Raw genomic sequence first — 18,810 nt, forward strand, 5'->3', positions numbered from 1 at the left:
AATAACAATAATAATAATAATAATAATAATAATAATAATAATAATAATAATAATAATGATGATAATAATAATAATAATAATAATAACAATAATAATAATAATAATAATAATAATAATAATAATAATAATAATAATAATAATAATAATAATAATAATAATAATAATAATAATAATAATAATAATAATAATAATAATAGTTAACATTTATATCGCGCTTAATACACAGTTTCTAAGCCCCTTACATATATCATAATTATACCAAAACATAATATTATGTGATGTGACGATCGATTGTGCTCTAGCAGTCACATTTTCCAATGGGTGAATGTGATTCACTCTAGCATAGAAGATCGGTGCGTACTGCTATGGCCCACTTTGTTTATTATCCATAACTGATCACAAAAATTATGTAGCAACCATGATGAGGTAAGCTCTGAAACTGCAGTACTTCCAGCAAATTTTTTGGGTAATATTTTCCATTTTTTGCTAATACCCAACTGAAATTATGTTGTTACAGCATGATTTCACTTATGCAAATACAATACAATATAACACAAAACAATTACTGTGTGAAATGCTCTTCCCATGATGCACAGAGCGCTCTCTAAATTACAGCATACATGTGTACATTTTAGAGCTAAAATTTACCGTTCTGCAGGCAAATGGGAACTTTGTTTTCCATTTATGAATTTTAGTGAGCAGCAGTGATAATTAGGAGAGGTGGTTAGAAATAGGCACATTGGAAACTGTTGCAGGGAGCAAACCAATATCACCTGCGCATATTGGCTGGTAAAGCAAGAAGAATGCTGTCAATATTCGTACCTGGCTCTAAAAAAATGAAGAAGAAAAACTCATTGTCAACAAAAAATAAAATAAATAATTTTTACCCCTTTTCAGTGTAGGAAACCTGAAGAGCTTCACTAAGCCAGAGTCATCCCCGGTCACCATCACCTCTCCAGCAAAGTTGGCATCCACTGCATTGATGTCGTTTGTGTCAGAGTACTTGGGCCAGATCCCATTCGCTTCATGTCCGAGAACACTTGTCCAGGTGGCCCAATGTATCTTTTTGATTTCATCACGATTCGTAACATGTTTTCCAGCTGTACATGGAAGGCAATCAAGAAGAGGTGACACAAACTAATGAATGGTATAAACCACCCAGACAATAACAGATGCACATGAAGCATGAAATGTGACTTTGGTATACTCACAAAACCTTCAGAGGGATTACGTCAAAACAATAGACGTACTTGGTAATTTGTGACTTTTATGACTCTTACAAATCAAGTGTTCAAGCCCACAAGTGGACTTCAAAAATCTTATCTTCTAGCAATTCAAGAGACAAGATTCACAAAGTGCACAAAGTCTCTGGGATCCCAATCAATGCTGTGTCCCACCTGGCATCTTGTACATAAGTCTCTCGGCTGCACCGCTGTTGGTCTGCAGGTACTGGCTATCCTGAGACCAGTCCAGGTGTGTGATGAAGCTGCTGCTGCCCGAGCACTGTCCGACCTTCTTGTAGTGCTGCTCCACTGCATAGATGTCGACAAAGTTGTCGTTGGAGCCAACGGCCAAGAAGTGACCGTCGGGTGAATACTTCATCTCGTGCAGCACTTCTTTTCGGTCTTTGATGTGAATTATTTCTGAAAGATCTCTGCAACAGCAAAGGACATCACATTATTCATATCTATCATCAGTATGCAATAGTTTACAAATAGTGAGTGGTCACATGTGTGACGGTACAAGATTTTACATTCAGTGAAAAATTAGGTGCCCTGTGTAAGGAGACAAAGCTTCGTTTAAAAGAGCGCCTCATCTTTCCACCCACTGAAGAGTGCTTCACCTTTTACCAATTGAGAAAATTTGTTCCATTGTACAAGACCATACACTGTTCTTTTTACACAACACCATGGACATAAATGAATGTGGGCAACCATGATTCTCAAATATAATACAAGAAATGCCAACCGTTCTTCATAAAAAGGTGAATGGTTATACAACTGAATTGTGGCAATTATGCAAAAGCAATTAGTTGAAATTGGCGAGAGTAAATAAGTGATTGACTATGCGTTCGTATTAAACTGATTTGGTGCACTTAGCAGAAGTATGTATATCGTGATGTCAGAGCAGTGCTATTGTTTCAAGTTTCAAGTTTATTTTCCAAATCTCATAAAAAAGAAAGAAAATGAAATCAATGTGATATCATGTGAGCATAACAAAATGTACATACAGCAAAACAATTATCAAAATAATGCACATATTGTGCAAAACTATGTGTTGACTATGAGCCTATCATTAGAGTAAATGTAAATGGGTGCTGTCAGTGCAATATCCACAACTGGTCAACAAAAAAATGACTCGCTCAACAGCGACAGCGTGCAATGGTGCATTTAACCTCATGTCAAGTGATGAGCAGTCAACCAATCACACCGCTAGATTCTTTTTCAATGTCATATAAATGGTGTCAATTTACCCTAAGGTTGCAGCTAAGAATCAGAATTTCAATTACAATTGCAATTTGTCATCACTTATCTACTTCCTTGTCAACTTTGACATTATGTTTTATGTGTCCGTTCCAAGTCAGAATATGACACAAGCTGACAAACTAGTTGCCTGTGTCCCTCTAACGAAAATACAGAACAGAGAGATATGAGGCTTACTTTGTTTTGAGTACTGTGAAGGATCCGTCTGACATGCCGGCGGCCAGATGACTGCCATCATGGTTGAAAGCCACTGAGCGAACGTTCTGCTCCATCTCTGTCTTTGCAAGCAGCACTTTGTCCTCACTGCCCCATATCCTGCAGGATGAGTTCCACAAGCAAACTCATCACACTGCTCAACCATGTTGCAGCTGTACGTAAATATACTGGCAGATTGTGTATTTCTTATGAACATTGATTGTGAACACCTTGAGCACCCATGAGCGGATATGTTGCACATGAAAATTTCTCCATTGCTGTTATTATTATTACTCATAATATAACTCTACTCAATTTTTAAACTCACACAGACTTCAACACATGTCACTGCACACACACACACATGCATTTGTACGGACTCATGTTTTTTTGAGAATTCACAAAGTTAAAAGACTTTTATATAATGGTAGCACACAAATCTCAGGTTAAAAATTAAGAATGAAATGTGTTCCCTACTAAATTTCTATGTTGATGTGAATTCATTTGTTCAAAGTGGTGTAAAGCGAAATATAAATATTAACTGAGCAAAAGCTGCAAACATATACCCTTTACCATGAATGACTGACGAACTTGCTGAATGGCCGGATTCATAGCTCGCTATTTCAAGGTCTGAGGAGTGGTTAGCTCCATGACCTACCTGACACTCTGATCATCACTGCCGGTAGCAAACATTGGTTTCTTGGGGTGGACAGCGAGTGACCAGAGCTCGCCTTCTGCATGGCCCTGGACCAGAACCTTGGGCCTATCCCTCTCCCGAATGAATAGCTCCAGGATTTCACTGTCCTGCGTACCAACCAGGATGTGTTCTGCACGCCAATTCACACTCCTAATTGAAAGACCTGAGAAAGGAACAATAATTTCATGGACATCAGCATGATAAAACCCAGTGCAATAAGAGAAAAAGATAAAATGGTTACATGACAGATGTACAGTAGATTTTGATTTTCCTCACATTTGTAAACCATAAAAAGGGCAGAATATCTATCATAAAATCCACAATTGTTATGAACTCAACAACTTTGTACGACACTTGGTTTTTAATCACCAGATAAACAGGTCCTTCGAGTGCTTTTTCTTCATTTACCTGCAATTCTAACACTAGATGAAAACAGGTAAAGAATCCCATATGAGAATATATCATATCTCTGTCATAACACAAGAATATTGTGGTGTTGTTTGCAGATACACGCACTGCACACATAAACTGAAATCATGTATCATGCACAGATTCAAACATGAGAACTATCTATTTTAAAACAAACAGAAGCGGTCAAGTACAGATCTACGATATGTACAATCCACCCACACCTTTTAGCTTTGAAAGGACATGAAGATGACTCTTTGCAGAGTTAATGATTGCAAAACAATTTGTTCCTTTGAGCATGTATACACACGAGGAATAATGTTTACCCTCCAATTCAAGCCACTGCCGGTACAAAGTCAACTACAGTAAATTTGTTCAGACAATATTCATCCCACGCCAACGATTAAAGGGTACCACTGGGCAACGACTTCGCTTCTGCTTCTTGACAGATACATCACCCATAAGCATGGATACGTCACAACTATTTTCATCTTAAAAATTCCTACTGACCCCACATAAGGACACAATTTTTGCAATCTTTTGCTGGGTTGATGCTCTGCAACAATGCATCACTCGATGGCATCGTTGTAACATAGAGCAATACATTACTGGCCCCTGCGTGTACCCAGTTGCAAATACCGCTCACACATGCATGATTGCATAGCCAGTATCTACCTACTGCACATGCATATGGGTGCATGTGGGCGATACTTTGCTATCATCAATACAGAGGACATTGGGCAATACAGGAGTAATCTATATCCCTAAAGAATTTCATAAATGCCATTATTTCTCATTTTCTCTTCACATAGATAGCCATGCCATAGATATCCCACTGGCATATGTTTTAAAGCGAAACCAGATGAAAAAAGTCTTCCTTCGTTCAGCTATCCCCTTTAATAACGACCGCTCTTGCTAATCACCATGTGCAGAAGACCTCAGATCATGAAGTCTGTAACTGACTATAGCTCAACATCACCTCACTTCCAGTATGTAATGCATCTAATGTATCTAGTAACTATATTTATCTTCTTTCCCCGACTAGTAGGAGAACAGATACTAGCAACAGGATGTTATTGGAGCAAACCTGGGTATCCCTGGTTGGTTTTGTGCAAGTCAATCTTTGTGATGTGTCGGAAGTCCGTGTCCCACAAGCATATGCATCCATCTTTTCCCCCAGTGGCAAAACCTTCATCAGCAGCATCCATAGTGAAGATGCTCCCCTGCAGGCAATCCAGAATTACAGCATTCAATTTTACACTTACTTATCTAACTCGTGCATAAGCACTGAAAGAGTTATATGAAGCATTTTAACACAATCTGAACAGTTTAAACTTGGTTATGCCAACACATTCTGTGAAAAATGTGATGTAAGGAATTAACAATCATTACTGTATTCTGAACTTTATTACATACCACTTTCTGCAAGAAATGTGTATCATAAACACTATCAATAAGTTTTCCTATGAACTAACCTTTATGACCACACTATATATTTACATATCACCTTAGAGTTATACAATGTATCATTAAGGAGACATTAAAATCAATAAAGATGGATAAGGATATCTTGGCATGAACATCAATAGTGTGAATAATAGCCGTCAGTAATCTCCAGTGTTACAAGAAATAATCACAAAAGAAACACTCCATGTTTCCTCACCCTATGGGCATCCTGAATGACTCGCTGCAGATTGACCCCGCTCCATACATAGATGTCGCCGCTGAGCGTTCCAGTGTACGTAATGTCGTCTGCGGAGCCAAAACCCAGGCAGAGCATGGTCTGGATCTCCCCAACCTTGCCAAAGATCCCCTTCTTGGCAGTCAACGCATTCCCGCACAGCGTCCAGAACTTGATGTGTTTCATGCCACAGCTGACCAGTGCACCTTCTTTGTGCGGGCTGAACTGGCAATCAAATATCTGCAATCGAGAAAAAGGCATACAGTATCAAAGGAAAATAAAAGACAAAAATGCAAATGACTTCATAGGCATGCAAAGAGTAAGCAGCGTCACAGGGTTTTTGACGCAAAACACTTCAAGACAAAATATTTCAGAGGTCTGAAACAGCGATACAAACTAGTAGGCTAATAATATTCCATACTTCAGACTTTACTATTGGAGGTAGCTCTGTGTGAATAAGACAAGACTGTGCTACTGTATTCCACATCCTCTCCCCCCCCCCCCCCCTCTCTCCTTCTCTTATAATTAGTCTCAAGAAGAATTCCAGATGCATTGATGAAAGCACCTTGTGTGCAAAAGTGGAGTAATTTCATGCATAATTAATGTCACAGGTCTAAAAAAAATTCATTTACAAATGTCAGTGCTATCAGGGTGGTCCACGAGGGGTTTCAACATGTCGCTGCTACATGCTCAAATTCTTGTGCAATATCCTCAAAATCAGCAACATGCTATGCAACATCCTCAAGAATTTGCAACAAGCTCAAAATAAAATGTATTGAAACATGTGAAAAACATGTGCAAAACATTAGAAACATCAAACTTCCTGGTACCACTTTGATATTTGTGTGCAAAACAAGAGAGAGAACATTGAATGTAAGCAGCACAAAGAGAGATACAGGCTGGGAAATACTGCATACTACGTGCTCGTGCGCTCTGCGCACATACAATTTCTGCAATATTCTCAGATTCTGAGCTTGCAACATGCTCAAATTTCAAGTTGTGGACCACCCTGGTGCTATAATAGTGGTCAAACAAAAATAACAATCGTTTTTATGATCAAATATACAAAAGAGTAAAATATATACAGGGAAAACCATGGTACATGTAAGTGACTTACCCTTGCACTATGACCCTTGACAGTGGCCAGTATCTTGCCCTTCTTCCAGTCCCATACATTCATAATATTGTTGGGATCCAGTCCCACAGACACAAGTCTCTGCAAGTTAACATTCAATGCAAATATTGATGCTGAATAAATTTTTAAAGGGCAGTTGTAGTTTATAATTTGCTTACAATTGCAATACCACCAGATTTCATTCACTGAGAAAAAAGAAGTAAAAGCATAATTTATATGGTGTGAATTGTACCTTTGTTAGATATACTTCATATATTCAATCATTTTTCTTCAAATCATTTGTCGAGTTCCTTCCAGGGTACATGTATATAAAATCCAACTTAGCTCATGTGTATTGACTATTCCAAGTTTCAAATGAAATAGAGCTTTTATTTCAAATCACATTCATGTGAACTAAGAATTTGTTACAATTCATGGCTGCTTTTGCACCACTGACATAACATCCTCTCAAATCATCATAATGTGTATGTCCTACACACAGGATCTGCACACTGCACTTCTGCAATGAATTTGTGAATTCATGAATCAATGGTACCAGAGAGATACGTGTGAAGAACAAGGTTCTTAAAATGTCACGTACCAACTTAGCAGTTGCATTATTTAGCTTTATACTAACCATTATTCGTTGCAATAAAAAAAAACACATCCTACAACCTAAAAAAGACATAGACAACTCACTTCTTTCTGAGAAAAACCCAACAATCTCAAAGTAACTTTTATCCTCATGTTAACCTTCAGTTCACAGGACAACAACAACAACAACAACAAAATACACCTGATGGAAAGTATTTCATGTACACTACTTTTCTGTGAGAAGGCATTTCATACTTGTTGATGAAAGGGTGACTGGCTGCTTCATGAATCAATGATTGCTCAATAAACAAAGACAATTTAAATTTGAGAGAGGATGTTTGAACAAAAAGTATATTTTTTGATTTAGCAGTTCCACATCTTTTCTTTAAAAAATGCAAACACTTTCAAAGTACTACAGAGATGAAATGCCAATGAATTGAAAAATCAGTATTGACACACACACACACACACATTATAAATAAACCAGTGAAACCTCAAGTACACATCACTATAAGGTTTCAATGTCTTCTATGCAAACGGCAGGCATTCAAACCCTGTCCAGTTTTGAATCTTTTTTAAACACAATGAATGAGCAAGCAAAGGTGCGATTTCTAAAATATTTGAAAGTGCATTGTACATAATATGGTGAGAAAATCTGCAAACTGAGAGCACAATGTAACTATTCCCACGAAGACACCTCTGTTGCACAGCATGTTTGAACAATTCAGACAATTGTTCATATGGGCCGGTAGTCTAGAATATGTACATGTAGGGTCCTCTGGAAGAATTAACACGTACTTGTATTGAAGAAGGCCACAAGTAAAATCAAGTCTATCTGACATTTTTAAACTTCATTCTTTGTACCAGTCCATTGTACTTTCACAAGGTCAACATCTATTAACATTTCTTTGATTACTTAATACACGATTACAATTCCTTAACACATTTCCCATCATCTCACCGCTCCATCCCGGCTGAAGGCGAGCGATCCAATGCCATGCGTATGTCCATCCTTGAGAATCGACACTGTCTGAACACTAACAGAATCCCAGACACAGATGTAGGGGTCCTTCCCAAACTGGCCTGTAGCTATCAGGGATCGTTCAGGGTGAAGGGCAAGGCTGCACAGAGAAAAGAAAGTGTAAACACAAACAATAAACATCCTTGACTGTACCAACTCTTTCTCATACATTGTACATGTATACATACACTGTATACTGTGAACAACCATCTTTGCTTCAGTCAACCCTCTTCAAACAATCTAAGCATCCTCAGTCTGTTCCGCTGTATGTACAATGATTTAAAACTGACAGAAGAGTCTGAAGTTTGTCACCTGGAAGATGGATTATTTCTGTGCTTTATTCAAAGCAAGTACACATTGTACTCCTCCATAGTCATTCTGATCTTGGGTTGGCTAAATGATTGTAAATCCTATTTTTTTCACATTTTTTTATTTCTGTGTCATTTCAAAGTGAAATATTTACCTAAACTACAATGTAGTTCTCGCTCCTGAATAGACACTGCACAATCTCTTCCCAAGTCACTTTAATCTTGGGTTTGCTAATAAAAAATGCTTCAAAATTCTACTTTGCTCATTGATATGACTTTTTGTTTCATTTCATAGTGAAATAGTCACCTCCATTAGTTCTTGCTCCTGAATAGACACTGTACAATTCTGGGTACGATGTACTTGAAATTGATCAGAGAGAATCACATACAATATTAACACATCCTTAATGAATCCCAGTCTTTGTATGTTTAGGGGCCTAATCTATTTGTGTTGGTTGCAGCATCTTACAGTATTGAAAGTTTCTCGATGCAAAGCTTTCAAATTAATTCAACGATGCCACTGGAAGTGCAATTTCCATATCATGCAAATCCAGAAAAGTTTTTTTTTTTTTAATTGCAACAGAAAATGATTACTACCAAGGTAAAACTATTTTATTGATTTACAGATGTCATCATCAACCTTGACATATCTAGACAACTCTTGAGATAAAAGTGGATCAACAGTCATTTGAAAAAAAAAAAAGCTGACTTGCACATGAGTACATGAGAAAGAGTGAAAATTAAGCATGACTTCATATCAATAATGCTTTCACTCTTCATTGTACATCAGAATGGAATTTTTCTCATGACAATATGATATACCAGGTAAGAATTATAAATACTACTTATACTTAGTGTAAATTGGATTCTGCATAGAAATTCAGATTAGCAACACATACTGCACATTATAAAGATTTGCAAGTACAACTACAAGGTACAATTAAAACAATAAAAAAAAACAACAAACAAAAGCACAACAACAAACAAACTTGATGAACTCTTTCACTTGAAAATAGCATGTTAGGAAATAGTGCATCCAGGAACATATTAATGAGTAGATACACACTGTATGTACTAATGTACAATATAGCTGCTTTGTGACCAATAGCAGCTGCAACCCTAGTAGATTTTGCGCAACTCTCTTTGTGTGTGAATTCTGGAAGTTCTGGCAAGTTACCTAATGGAGGAACTACAGTTTAATGTACACTGCAAGGCTTGCAGGAACTGAGAAAAAGGGTCCCCCACTTCTTTGCATCATACGCTGTACATGCATCTACAAACTACAACTTTTGCAGCACACAAGATCCATGTGTGTCAATCCATGGCTTATTTCAGATGGAGTGTATGAAACAGGGCGGACAAATTATGACATCACCCAACTTCACTCCCAAAAGTTTTGATTTTCTATACAGAAATGAGCAACCAGAAGATGATACATTCACTACTGTACTGTTTGGTATTGAAATGATGTAACAGAATTTCAGAGCTCATGCTCACATGACTGTTAAAGATAAATTTGACCTTTGTGCAACCTCTCTCTGGTGCCCCCTGAGGGTATGTCATAAATAACATTGTCACTGCCTCTTCATGGGTCAAATGAAAACTTACAGGCTGTCTTTACCAGGTACAATCCCTCCATGCAAACCAAGTTTAATATGCTATTGAATAAAGACAAGATGATGCTCAAAATGAAGTATGTGAGCACTGTCGGGAGCTGTGCTATAAAGATCTCAATGAGGAACATGTATTCAACTTTTGTATGTCCCGTCTGAACAACTTTGCGTCTCCCTCACTGTGCTTTGTTCACCGAATGGCATGCATACAAGTGCTTTTTTCACCAACCATCACAGATGTCTGGATAACTATACTGTCAATGAATAGAGATTACATACATGTAATCCCCCCCTCCCCCCCCCCCCCCCCCCCCCCCCCCCAGTGAAAGCTCTATTGGGTCATCATGGTCATCTTGCTGGACTGAGACACACTGCTACAAATTTAGTGGGCTTGCTAACTTTACAACTATGTAGGTCAAGTTTATTGGAGTACTGAGTGATGATGAAAAAGCTTGGCAAGTTAACCCTTTAGCAACTGAAGATTCTATAATGTTATATAATGGCCTATTGTTCCCTAGAGGGTACAGCAATATTACTCTCATTTCGACAACTTTCTTAATTATGTAAAATTATAGCTCACTGAATGTTTATTTTGTCTCATAGATGTTCATTCAAAATCCTATTAAGACTTTACCAAGAGAATGGTGTGTCACAGAAGTAATTCTGACATACATTGTACAGTGTACTTTTGTTGACCTACAAATGTATGACCTCTTTCAAATTATGTAATTACATGCATATATTCTATAGGAAAACAATAAAAATGGTAAGCATAAAACTATTTCTTTTTTTAAAAGCAGACTGGTGGTTTCGGTCGGTTCAGTTACTAATGGGTTAGTGCCTGGGCACATACAATGTAAAGGGTTAATGATGAGAATATTACATGTCTTTGCATATACAGTACTTGCAATGTATTTTGTGTATTGTGACATCCACAGTACAAAGAAATTCCACTGTGTTCAATAAAGCCAATCAATCAATCAATCAATCCATGAACAGTTCCAGGTTTGGTCAAAATGTGATCATGTATTGTGAAAGGAGGAAATAAAAAACATTACTTTTAACAACTGCACCATTCACTTGCTGATTATCTCCCCTTAAGGTGCTCAATCATGCAATCCTCTGTCACTGTCATAATCGATAATAAGATATTCTTTACTTCTGAGTTTCTACGCACATACATGTACATTTGTACAGTAGACTTGGTTGGCTGTGCTTCTTCTGGATTCTGAGGATGATGTTTGACATTTACACAGTTTTTCCCGTGGGACACACCGGCAACATCTACACAACTTTCTATTCCTCACCCATGTGAGTTATTCTTGCCAAGTCTGGGTAAAATCTGAAGCTAAACTGTACACGTAGCTATTGGAGCTGGGGGCTCAGGTGAGATGAAAACTGGATGTGTTCTATCAATGGACACAGGGTATGAAAAAAAAAAAATTGTAAAAACCTTTCACACCTTCATCTAATGGAATTTCACATGACACAGCCTATACATCATACAATGTATACACAGATTGGGGCAAAGAGACAGCTACAGACTGTAAGCCAGGTGTTCATGTTACCACTGCAAGGTGCTACAAATGTACAAAATTTATGTATATGGCCATCACATTTGCCTGGTAAAGAAAAAAATCATCAATGTACACAAGATAGAGTTTGATGCCAACTTTTTTCTCTAGTGGTCCATTTGGGCCACTAGAGTCTTTGAATTTGAAATTTAGTGGCCTGAAAAAGAATATAGAGGCCACAAATAAAAGAAAATATAGAAATTCATTTTTGAATTTTCTGATCAGGCCACCAAATGACAGCCTTTTTGAATTTGGTGGCCCAGTATCAACTTTTAATGGCCCTGGTGCCCCCGGGCCATCGGGCCACCACTGATGTCGAGCCCTGAAGATGCACTTTCATAACAGAGCACATACATGTAGTACATGCGGTTGTAAAAGTGTGGCTTTACAAGTCACACTGTAGTATACAATTTACTAACTACCCTCTTGCAACTTACGAAGTCTGTAAGTTACAGTTTAACTTCGCATTACAAGAGAGATCTGTTTTTCTTTACAAATTGTAGGTCTATGCTTCACTTTTCACCAGTATTGATCATAAGCAACATGCAACATGAAAAAGAAGAGAACAGTTAAGCAAACATAAATAAACACACAAACTTTTTCCTACCAAAATGACCTGGAAAGATTAAACACTCGCAAATTTCCACTTGTACAATGTACACACAAGAGACATGGCATACTGTGTATTCAACATCTACATTGGCATGTACAATGAACAAGTGCACATGTACATGTATATTGTACAGTAATCAACTACATTATGATATAATTTTTCATTTGAGCTAGCACTTCATCATCAAGAGTAATATAAACGGCCATGTCTAATTTCTGCAGTCATGAGGCAAACAGCTGACAGTTAAAATAGAATATCTGGTAATCAAGCATGCATATACATGTATAATAGATAAATTTATGTTCTATGTCCACTTTCAGTCAGTGCTACTGTACATCCCATACTACAAAATGTATGTTTTCATCCAGATATTACAGTCAGTCTGAAGTCACATTGTAGCACACAATTTACGAACTTTCCCTCTTGCACGGATGTACAACTGTATTTATAAAGTCACAGTGAAACATTGCTTTACAAGAGAGATCCATGTTGTTGTTCTTTAATAAAGGTCTACATTTGTATGCTTCACAATACATCAGTATTGATCATATCATGCAGCATGCAGCATCAAAATGAAAACAACAGTTGGCAAACACAAATAAACACACAAACTTTTTCCTATCAAAATGTCCTGGAAAAATTAATCACTTGCAAATTTCCACTTGTACGATATTAACACAAGAGACTTGCCATACAGTATATTGTGTACATACAGTACAAATGTATCAGGGTGACCTGGGCCCCATTTCATAAAAAGTTGATATGATAGCAACTCTTGCTAGAATGGCAATCGCCATAGTAACGACAAGAATCCAGCTTCCTGATTGGTTGTTGCTATTGGAAGTTGCCATTCCAGCAAGAGTTGGCATCCTAACATCTTTTATGAAATGGGGCCCAGATGTCCCATATTTCCCAGGATCATCTCATATTTTGCTCCTTTGTCCTGGCGTCCCAGCCAATCCTTCCCGGGACACCTGCCTGTCCCATATTTCAGAATATTGTGTCAAAAATATATGGATATATATTTTTAACTTTATTTTTCTACAATGTTTTTCACTCCTTTCTCATTGTTTATTTCTTATAAGATGATTTAAAATCAACCAGCAAAGTCACAATTGATTGGGTAACTTCTGATTGATTAGGAATAATGGCATCACGATGACGGAGTCTCGGTACATTACACTTTAGGACATCCGCTGCAGCAAGCACGCCCTGATCCTACCCACAACATGTACAATTGTAAACGCGAACATGTGCATACAGCCTGTGTGCATGTCGCGATCGAAGAGCGTGCATATTCTCTGCCTCACATACCCTAGTAGTACTTGTATTGTGAAGAAGTATTTACAACAAGATATACAGGGTACCCAGGATAGTGTGCTATCATCAGGAGGCAGCGGACTGCTGCTCCAGCCAGTGCACGCTGGTTGGCTGGCTAGCTGGCTGCTGGCCGCATACGATTGTGGAATGGGAACTCACCAACCTGATGTCTCAGCTCAAGTTAAAAAAGTACATAAGTGTGGAATGTTTTTTTTCCAACACCTACTGTATATTGCAGTACTTGAAATACTCAGCGCTAACACTTTTGATATAGTATATCGTGTGCCTAAGTAATACTAACAGTACCACTCAAGTTTGCACATCTACGTTCTGTATGAAGCAGTAAATTGTACTTGAAGAGTACATTAAAATGCAAGTTCTAGTACCCCACAAGGAAGAATTTTCCTGGTATCGCATCGCAATTTGCTATGCATTTTCACACCACTGATACACAAACTAACTTTTGTGTTGAGCAGTTTTGTTCCATAGAAGTGTACAGCTTACTATTTGAAATATTGTTCATCAGCTGAAATTGCTAATCAAATTTGAGTTGGAAAATTATTCCCTGCCCCATCTTTATAAAGTTCTTACCATGTGAGGGGAGACATCCCGTCCCACACCCTCCCCCTGCTCATTCGCTCTGCTCCCTCACATGGAGTGTCCTGTATTTTCGTTTTCAAAATCTGGTCACCCTGAAATGAGATATACAGTTAAACTCGCATAAGTCGATCTTCTCGGGACTGAGCAAAACACATCGACTTAGGCGAGTTTCGAAATGTGCGTAGGTCGAAAAAAAATCGACTTACAGTTACACCACGCGTACACATGTACAATGTATAGTGTACATGTGTGTTGTCTACTCTGGAGCCGAGAGCTGGAGCGGTGTGCCCGATATTTGCCCTTCAGCAAGACACTTTATCCACATTGAATATTACCGTTATTCTTTTCCAAAATTAAGAGCAAACATCTGACATTTATTCTAGCATCTTATGGAGCCGATTGTTACTGCTGTTCATTTCCAAAACTGAAGGCAAACATCCGGCTTTTTTTTTTTTTGGTGGCCCGGCGTGCGTTTTTGGTGACCCCGGTCGCATATACCATTCGCGAAATCGTGATTCGATTCGCGAAAAGACTCCGCTAAGTATATAAGGCATAGATCGCTACACTCGGCAGGGGCTACGTCGTCCTTTCACCAGGTCTGGTTAACGGAAACCAAAATCTCGCGTGAGTTCTTGCGTTACCTATCGTTAATGTCAACAAAACATCGTTAATCTGCGCTTGGGATCGTTACTCATCGTTACTACAAACGATAATTTTCCTGATCATTACTTTGCGTTAATAACGATTCAGGTGAAACCGCTTGCGTTAATGAAACGATAATGTTTGCTAACGCAAAGTTTCTTTTTGTATATACTGTATGCAAACAAATATATATTTTTTCTTTTTCTTTTTTTTTAAAGCTGGCACTGCATTATGACGAGTAATTGATAGAAAACAGCCATGTCTAATTCCTACAGCTAAAAGTATAAAGCGAACAGTTGACAGTCAAAATAGAATATCCAGTAACCAAGTATGCATATAGTGTATTACAAAATTCATGTTCTGTGTGCCCACTTTCACGCAGTGTTACATACAAAATACCAGTATGTTTTCATCCTGATATCATTACATTCAGTCTGTAGTTCTAAGTTTAGCTAGTGAGCCATCATTCCCACTGTTGTAGTTTTTTTTTTTCTTTTTTTTTTTGAAGTGTTACAGATCAGTCAAGGCATGTCCCTCATCAAAATGAAAGCAAAATGTAGCAACATTAAAAAACCACTGTAAACTTACCATCGCAACTTTGAGATCTACTGTAACCTCAGAGATCTACAAATGTATGTGTACTCTACAATAGGTCTTCTGAACAGGTTTAGACAGAAGTTGATTGCCATCGAGGCAATCCACAGCTTTATGTGCCATGCACAGTTGTAACATCAAATTGACACTTTTCACACCAAGTTTCATCAGAACATTTGGTATTCATAAGCATTAAAGCTTCTCCTCAATGTCAATGAAATTCAACTTTTTCCATAAATGATTCTGCACTCCATAACCCAGTGTAACATCATACCCTGGGTTTTAATACACTGTGAAAAATATAATCTAATACCTTGTACATGGAGGCCTACAATCATTAGCATTTATTTACTGTTGTGTTAACATTACATTTCACACGACAAAAGTTTTTTGCATTAATTAATCACTAAAATCAAAAGTACTTTCTCATCACTGTTATAACAGTTCAATTTGAGCAATCGAAAATGAATTTACAGCCATAAATATTGCTGGATGCACTCGAAATTACTGTATTACTGAGACTCGATCGTCGATCGCTCAGCATCATTGGCATGCGCGCATTCCTGCCTGGTATACAATGTACCGCTACATTTGTACATGCACTCCTTAATGTAGTTTGCAAGCCACCGACATGGCATCGCCAGGGTATGGTGGCTTTAAATGGCCAGAACCAAGGACAATGGTGGCCGTTTTGCTCTTCATGGATCACTTTTTTTTTACTGCCACCTGTATGTGAAACTGGCGAACGTATCACCAACACAACCAGCCAGAAGGGCAAAACAGCCACCATTGATCTGGGGTTCTCGGCTGTTTAAAGCCACCATACCCTGGCAATGTCACGGTGGTGGATCCCTAACTTTATCAGGGAGGAGTGCATGTAGAATCTATACTAGGCGATTGCATGCATGCCAATGATGTTAAGTGTTCTACGAGTGAGTTGGGGTATAGTAATTAATACAGTATTATTGAGCGCATCCAGCAATACTCGAGTACAGTAATGCAGTCTGGTCTCCCCGTTACACTTCAGACATCAAGGCAGTGGAGAGAGTGCAGAAGAGAGCAACCAGGATGATCCCCTCTCTTAATGATTCATAGACACCTGCCTTAATGTACAGAAAGGCTTTATAAACTCCTCAACCTACCATCCCTTGCGTACAGAAGGCAAAGAGGAGATATGATACAGGTGTACAAGATCATACATGAGTATGACACTGACAGAATAAACCCTGATGACTTCTTTGTACTGGCAGACACAACTACACAGGGCCACAGGTATAAACTTTCTAAGCTGAGATGCAGAACAAATGTAAGGAGGGATAAAATTTACATTCACACATCGAGTGATAGAGGACTGGAATTCCCTGCCGGAAGAAGTGGTGGAAGCTCAATCTAGCGATGCTCTTAAGACTACTAGGTAATAGGCTTGATCGGCACTGGGAAGACCAACAATTCCTGTCCCCCTACGCCCTACTTTTCCCAATAGTCAACTCTGATGTGTGATGAGCAGTAAATTTAATTACAATTGTATTAACAGCCTGTCTGCCCTGCCTTCCTTTGTTAGTTTTGAATTGGACAAAAAACCACCCACCAATATCAAGTGGGCTGATGATAGATGGGGATAGACCTGGAACTAGTGGAAGCTCGACTGCTGCTACACAGCAATCTTCCAGTATCTCCGGTATTACAAAACTTAAAAGGTAAAGGTAATACTTACGCCTGCAACGAGTGTAAATTAATTTTTGACAGCTCAAATTGAACTGTAATGACGTGACGATGCCATTGAGAAGCTGAAAGTGAAACATGTATTGTAAAGAATGCTGTTGTTATTATGTCATTTGAAAGCAAATCATTTTGGGGTCAAACTGCTTTCTACTCCTAAACTCCTGGATTGTCAAAATTAATATTAGATGAGATACCCAGGTATGATCACAGATCATACTTACATTGTAACTTAATGTCTACTTTAGTTTTATATGCTTTGGAATTATTTTTAACAAGAAGTTACACTCAATCAAAAGCCAACAAATCAAATGTCTTGATGCACAAAAATATTGCTGGCTTTCATCTGCCTGAAAATGAAAACAGTGAAGCTTGTCATACTCAACAGTCTACTGACATTAATATTTAAAAACAAGGGAGGTCTGAGAAACCTGTTGGAATCAACTTGCCTAAGGATGTCATTATCATGTGCAAGGAAGAATTTTTGGCTGTGATCCTTCGAGTTGTAAACCACTCCCACTCCAGCAACAAAATAAACCACTTCTTTCGAGGCAGTGTAGAACAGGTTGTTCCGACATTGGTGGCCTCTGTACCCGTATACCCATTCCAGTCTGAGTGAAGAGTTCGGGGCGGTCTTCCCCGCCATCTTTTTTGGGAGCCTGCTAGCACAAATCACACTCCTGATCCTGCCAATTTATTCTCAGATAGCCAAGTACTAAGTAGGCTACAGTCCAAACGATCTGACTTCTTCGAAGGTGCCCAAAACTCCAACCCTGGCACATGCACAACATGTAAACCTGGAAGAGCTCGTGCTCGATCTTGCACCCACACACACTACACACACACACGTTCACACGGCACGCACGATCACTGGAATCCCGCGGCCCGCTACAATTGTACGCATACTGCACAGGCACAGTAGTACACGCTATACACGGCATCTTGCTTTCTTTCTATAAAATTCTAATGCTATGCCTCAGCTCCCTCTCGCCTCGCGCGCATCTCTCGCAAGGCGAGTGCATGCACTGCCACTTGCGCTTCGCCGCCGTACACGTTTCCACCTCGACGCGCTCTCATCAACGATCATAGTCATCGAGAGGTGCGCGCTCTACACACATAGACGTCTTACACATTCATCGCACACACAAGTCCAACGCTCAGGATATGATAGTCTCCTTTCAGGGAATTTCGTCTATTACTCGGCTATGTTGAAGAGAGGAGTTACGCTGAGGCATAGAGGTGTGACACCAGTCCTCCCTGGCTGAGGCAGAGGCAAGGTAGGAGGTTTCGTTTCACCAGGGAGGTGGGAGACACATCCTTGATCTCACACCAGTGACCTCCTTGGTTGAAGCATTACCATATGAAATCATTCATATTGCTTGAAATGTCAGGAAGAGAAGCATTAGAACTTTTATTGACTAAAAAAAATAATTAAAAAAAAAGATCCCAGGGTACCCTCCCACTTCCCCCCCCCTCGATCGGAATCGCTGTCTTTGCTGACCACCAGTTCAACTTTCTAATTATCTCAAGAGTGCTACTGTTTGTACTGGATTTTTATATTCTGCACTTTGTGTTTGAGGGTGTTGTATGTGTCTTGGTATTAATTCTCTTTCTCTCTATGTTGCCAGAGTTGG

At 38.7% G+C, this 18,810-nt stretch overlaps 1 protein-coding gene across 1 annotated transcript in view; it reads right to left on the minus strand.

Annotated features, from left to right (window-relative positions):
* LOC139726839 (echinoderm microtubule-associated protein-like 6) overlaps positions 1 to 17,885 on the minus strand; it is a 41,910-nt gene extending 24,025 nt beyond the window's left edge. Inside the window, exons 1-9 of the mRNA XM_071637832.1 lie at positions 17,626 to 17,885; positions 8,134 to 8,293; positions 6,582 to 6,680; positions 5,447 to 5,704; positions 4,871 to 5,006; positions 3,337 to 3,538; positions 2,661 to 2,798; positions 1,398 to 1,654; positions 888 to 1,100 (exon numbers count right to left, since the gene is read on the minus strand). Coding sequence (XP_071493933.1) covers positions 888 to 1,100; positions 1,398 to 1,654; positions 2,661 to 2,798; positions 3,337 to 3,538; positions 4,871 to 5,006; positions 5,447 to 5,704; positions 6,582 to 6,680; positions 8,134 to 8,293; positions 17,626 to 17,822 — 1,660 coding nt within the window. The 5' untranslated portion in view covers positions 17,823 to 17,885. The remainder of the gene's footprint in view (positions 1 to 887; positions 1,101 to 1,397; positions 1,655 to 2,660; positions 2,799 to 3,336; positions 3,539 to 4,870; positions 5,007 to 5,446; positions 5,705 to 6,581; positions 6,681 to 8,133; positions 8,294 to 17,625) is intronic.
* Positions 17,886 to 18,810: the final 925 nt, after the last annotated feature.

This window comes from Diadema antillarum, unplaced genomic scaffold, assembly GCF_040938485.1.
Source record: "Diadema antillarum isolate AM-2024a unplaced genomic scaffold, OU_Dant_1.0 seq00000100_RagTag, whole genome shotgun sequence".
Lineage (NCBI taxonomy): Eukaryota > Metazoa > Echinodermata > Echinoidea > Diadematoida > Diadematidae > Diadema > Diadema antillarum.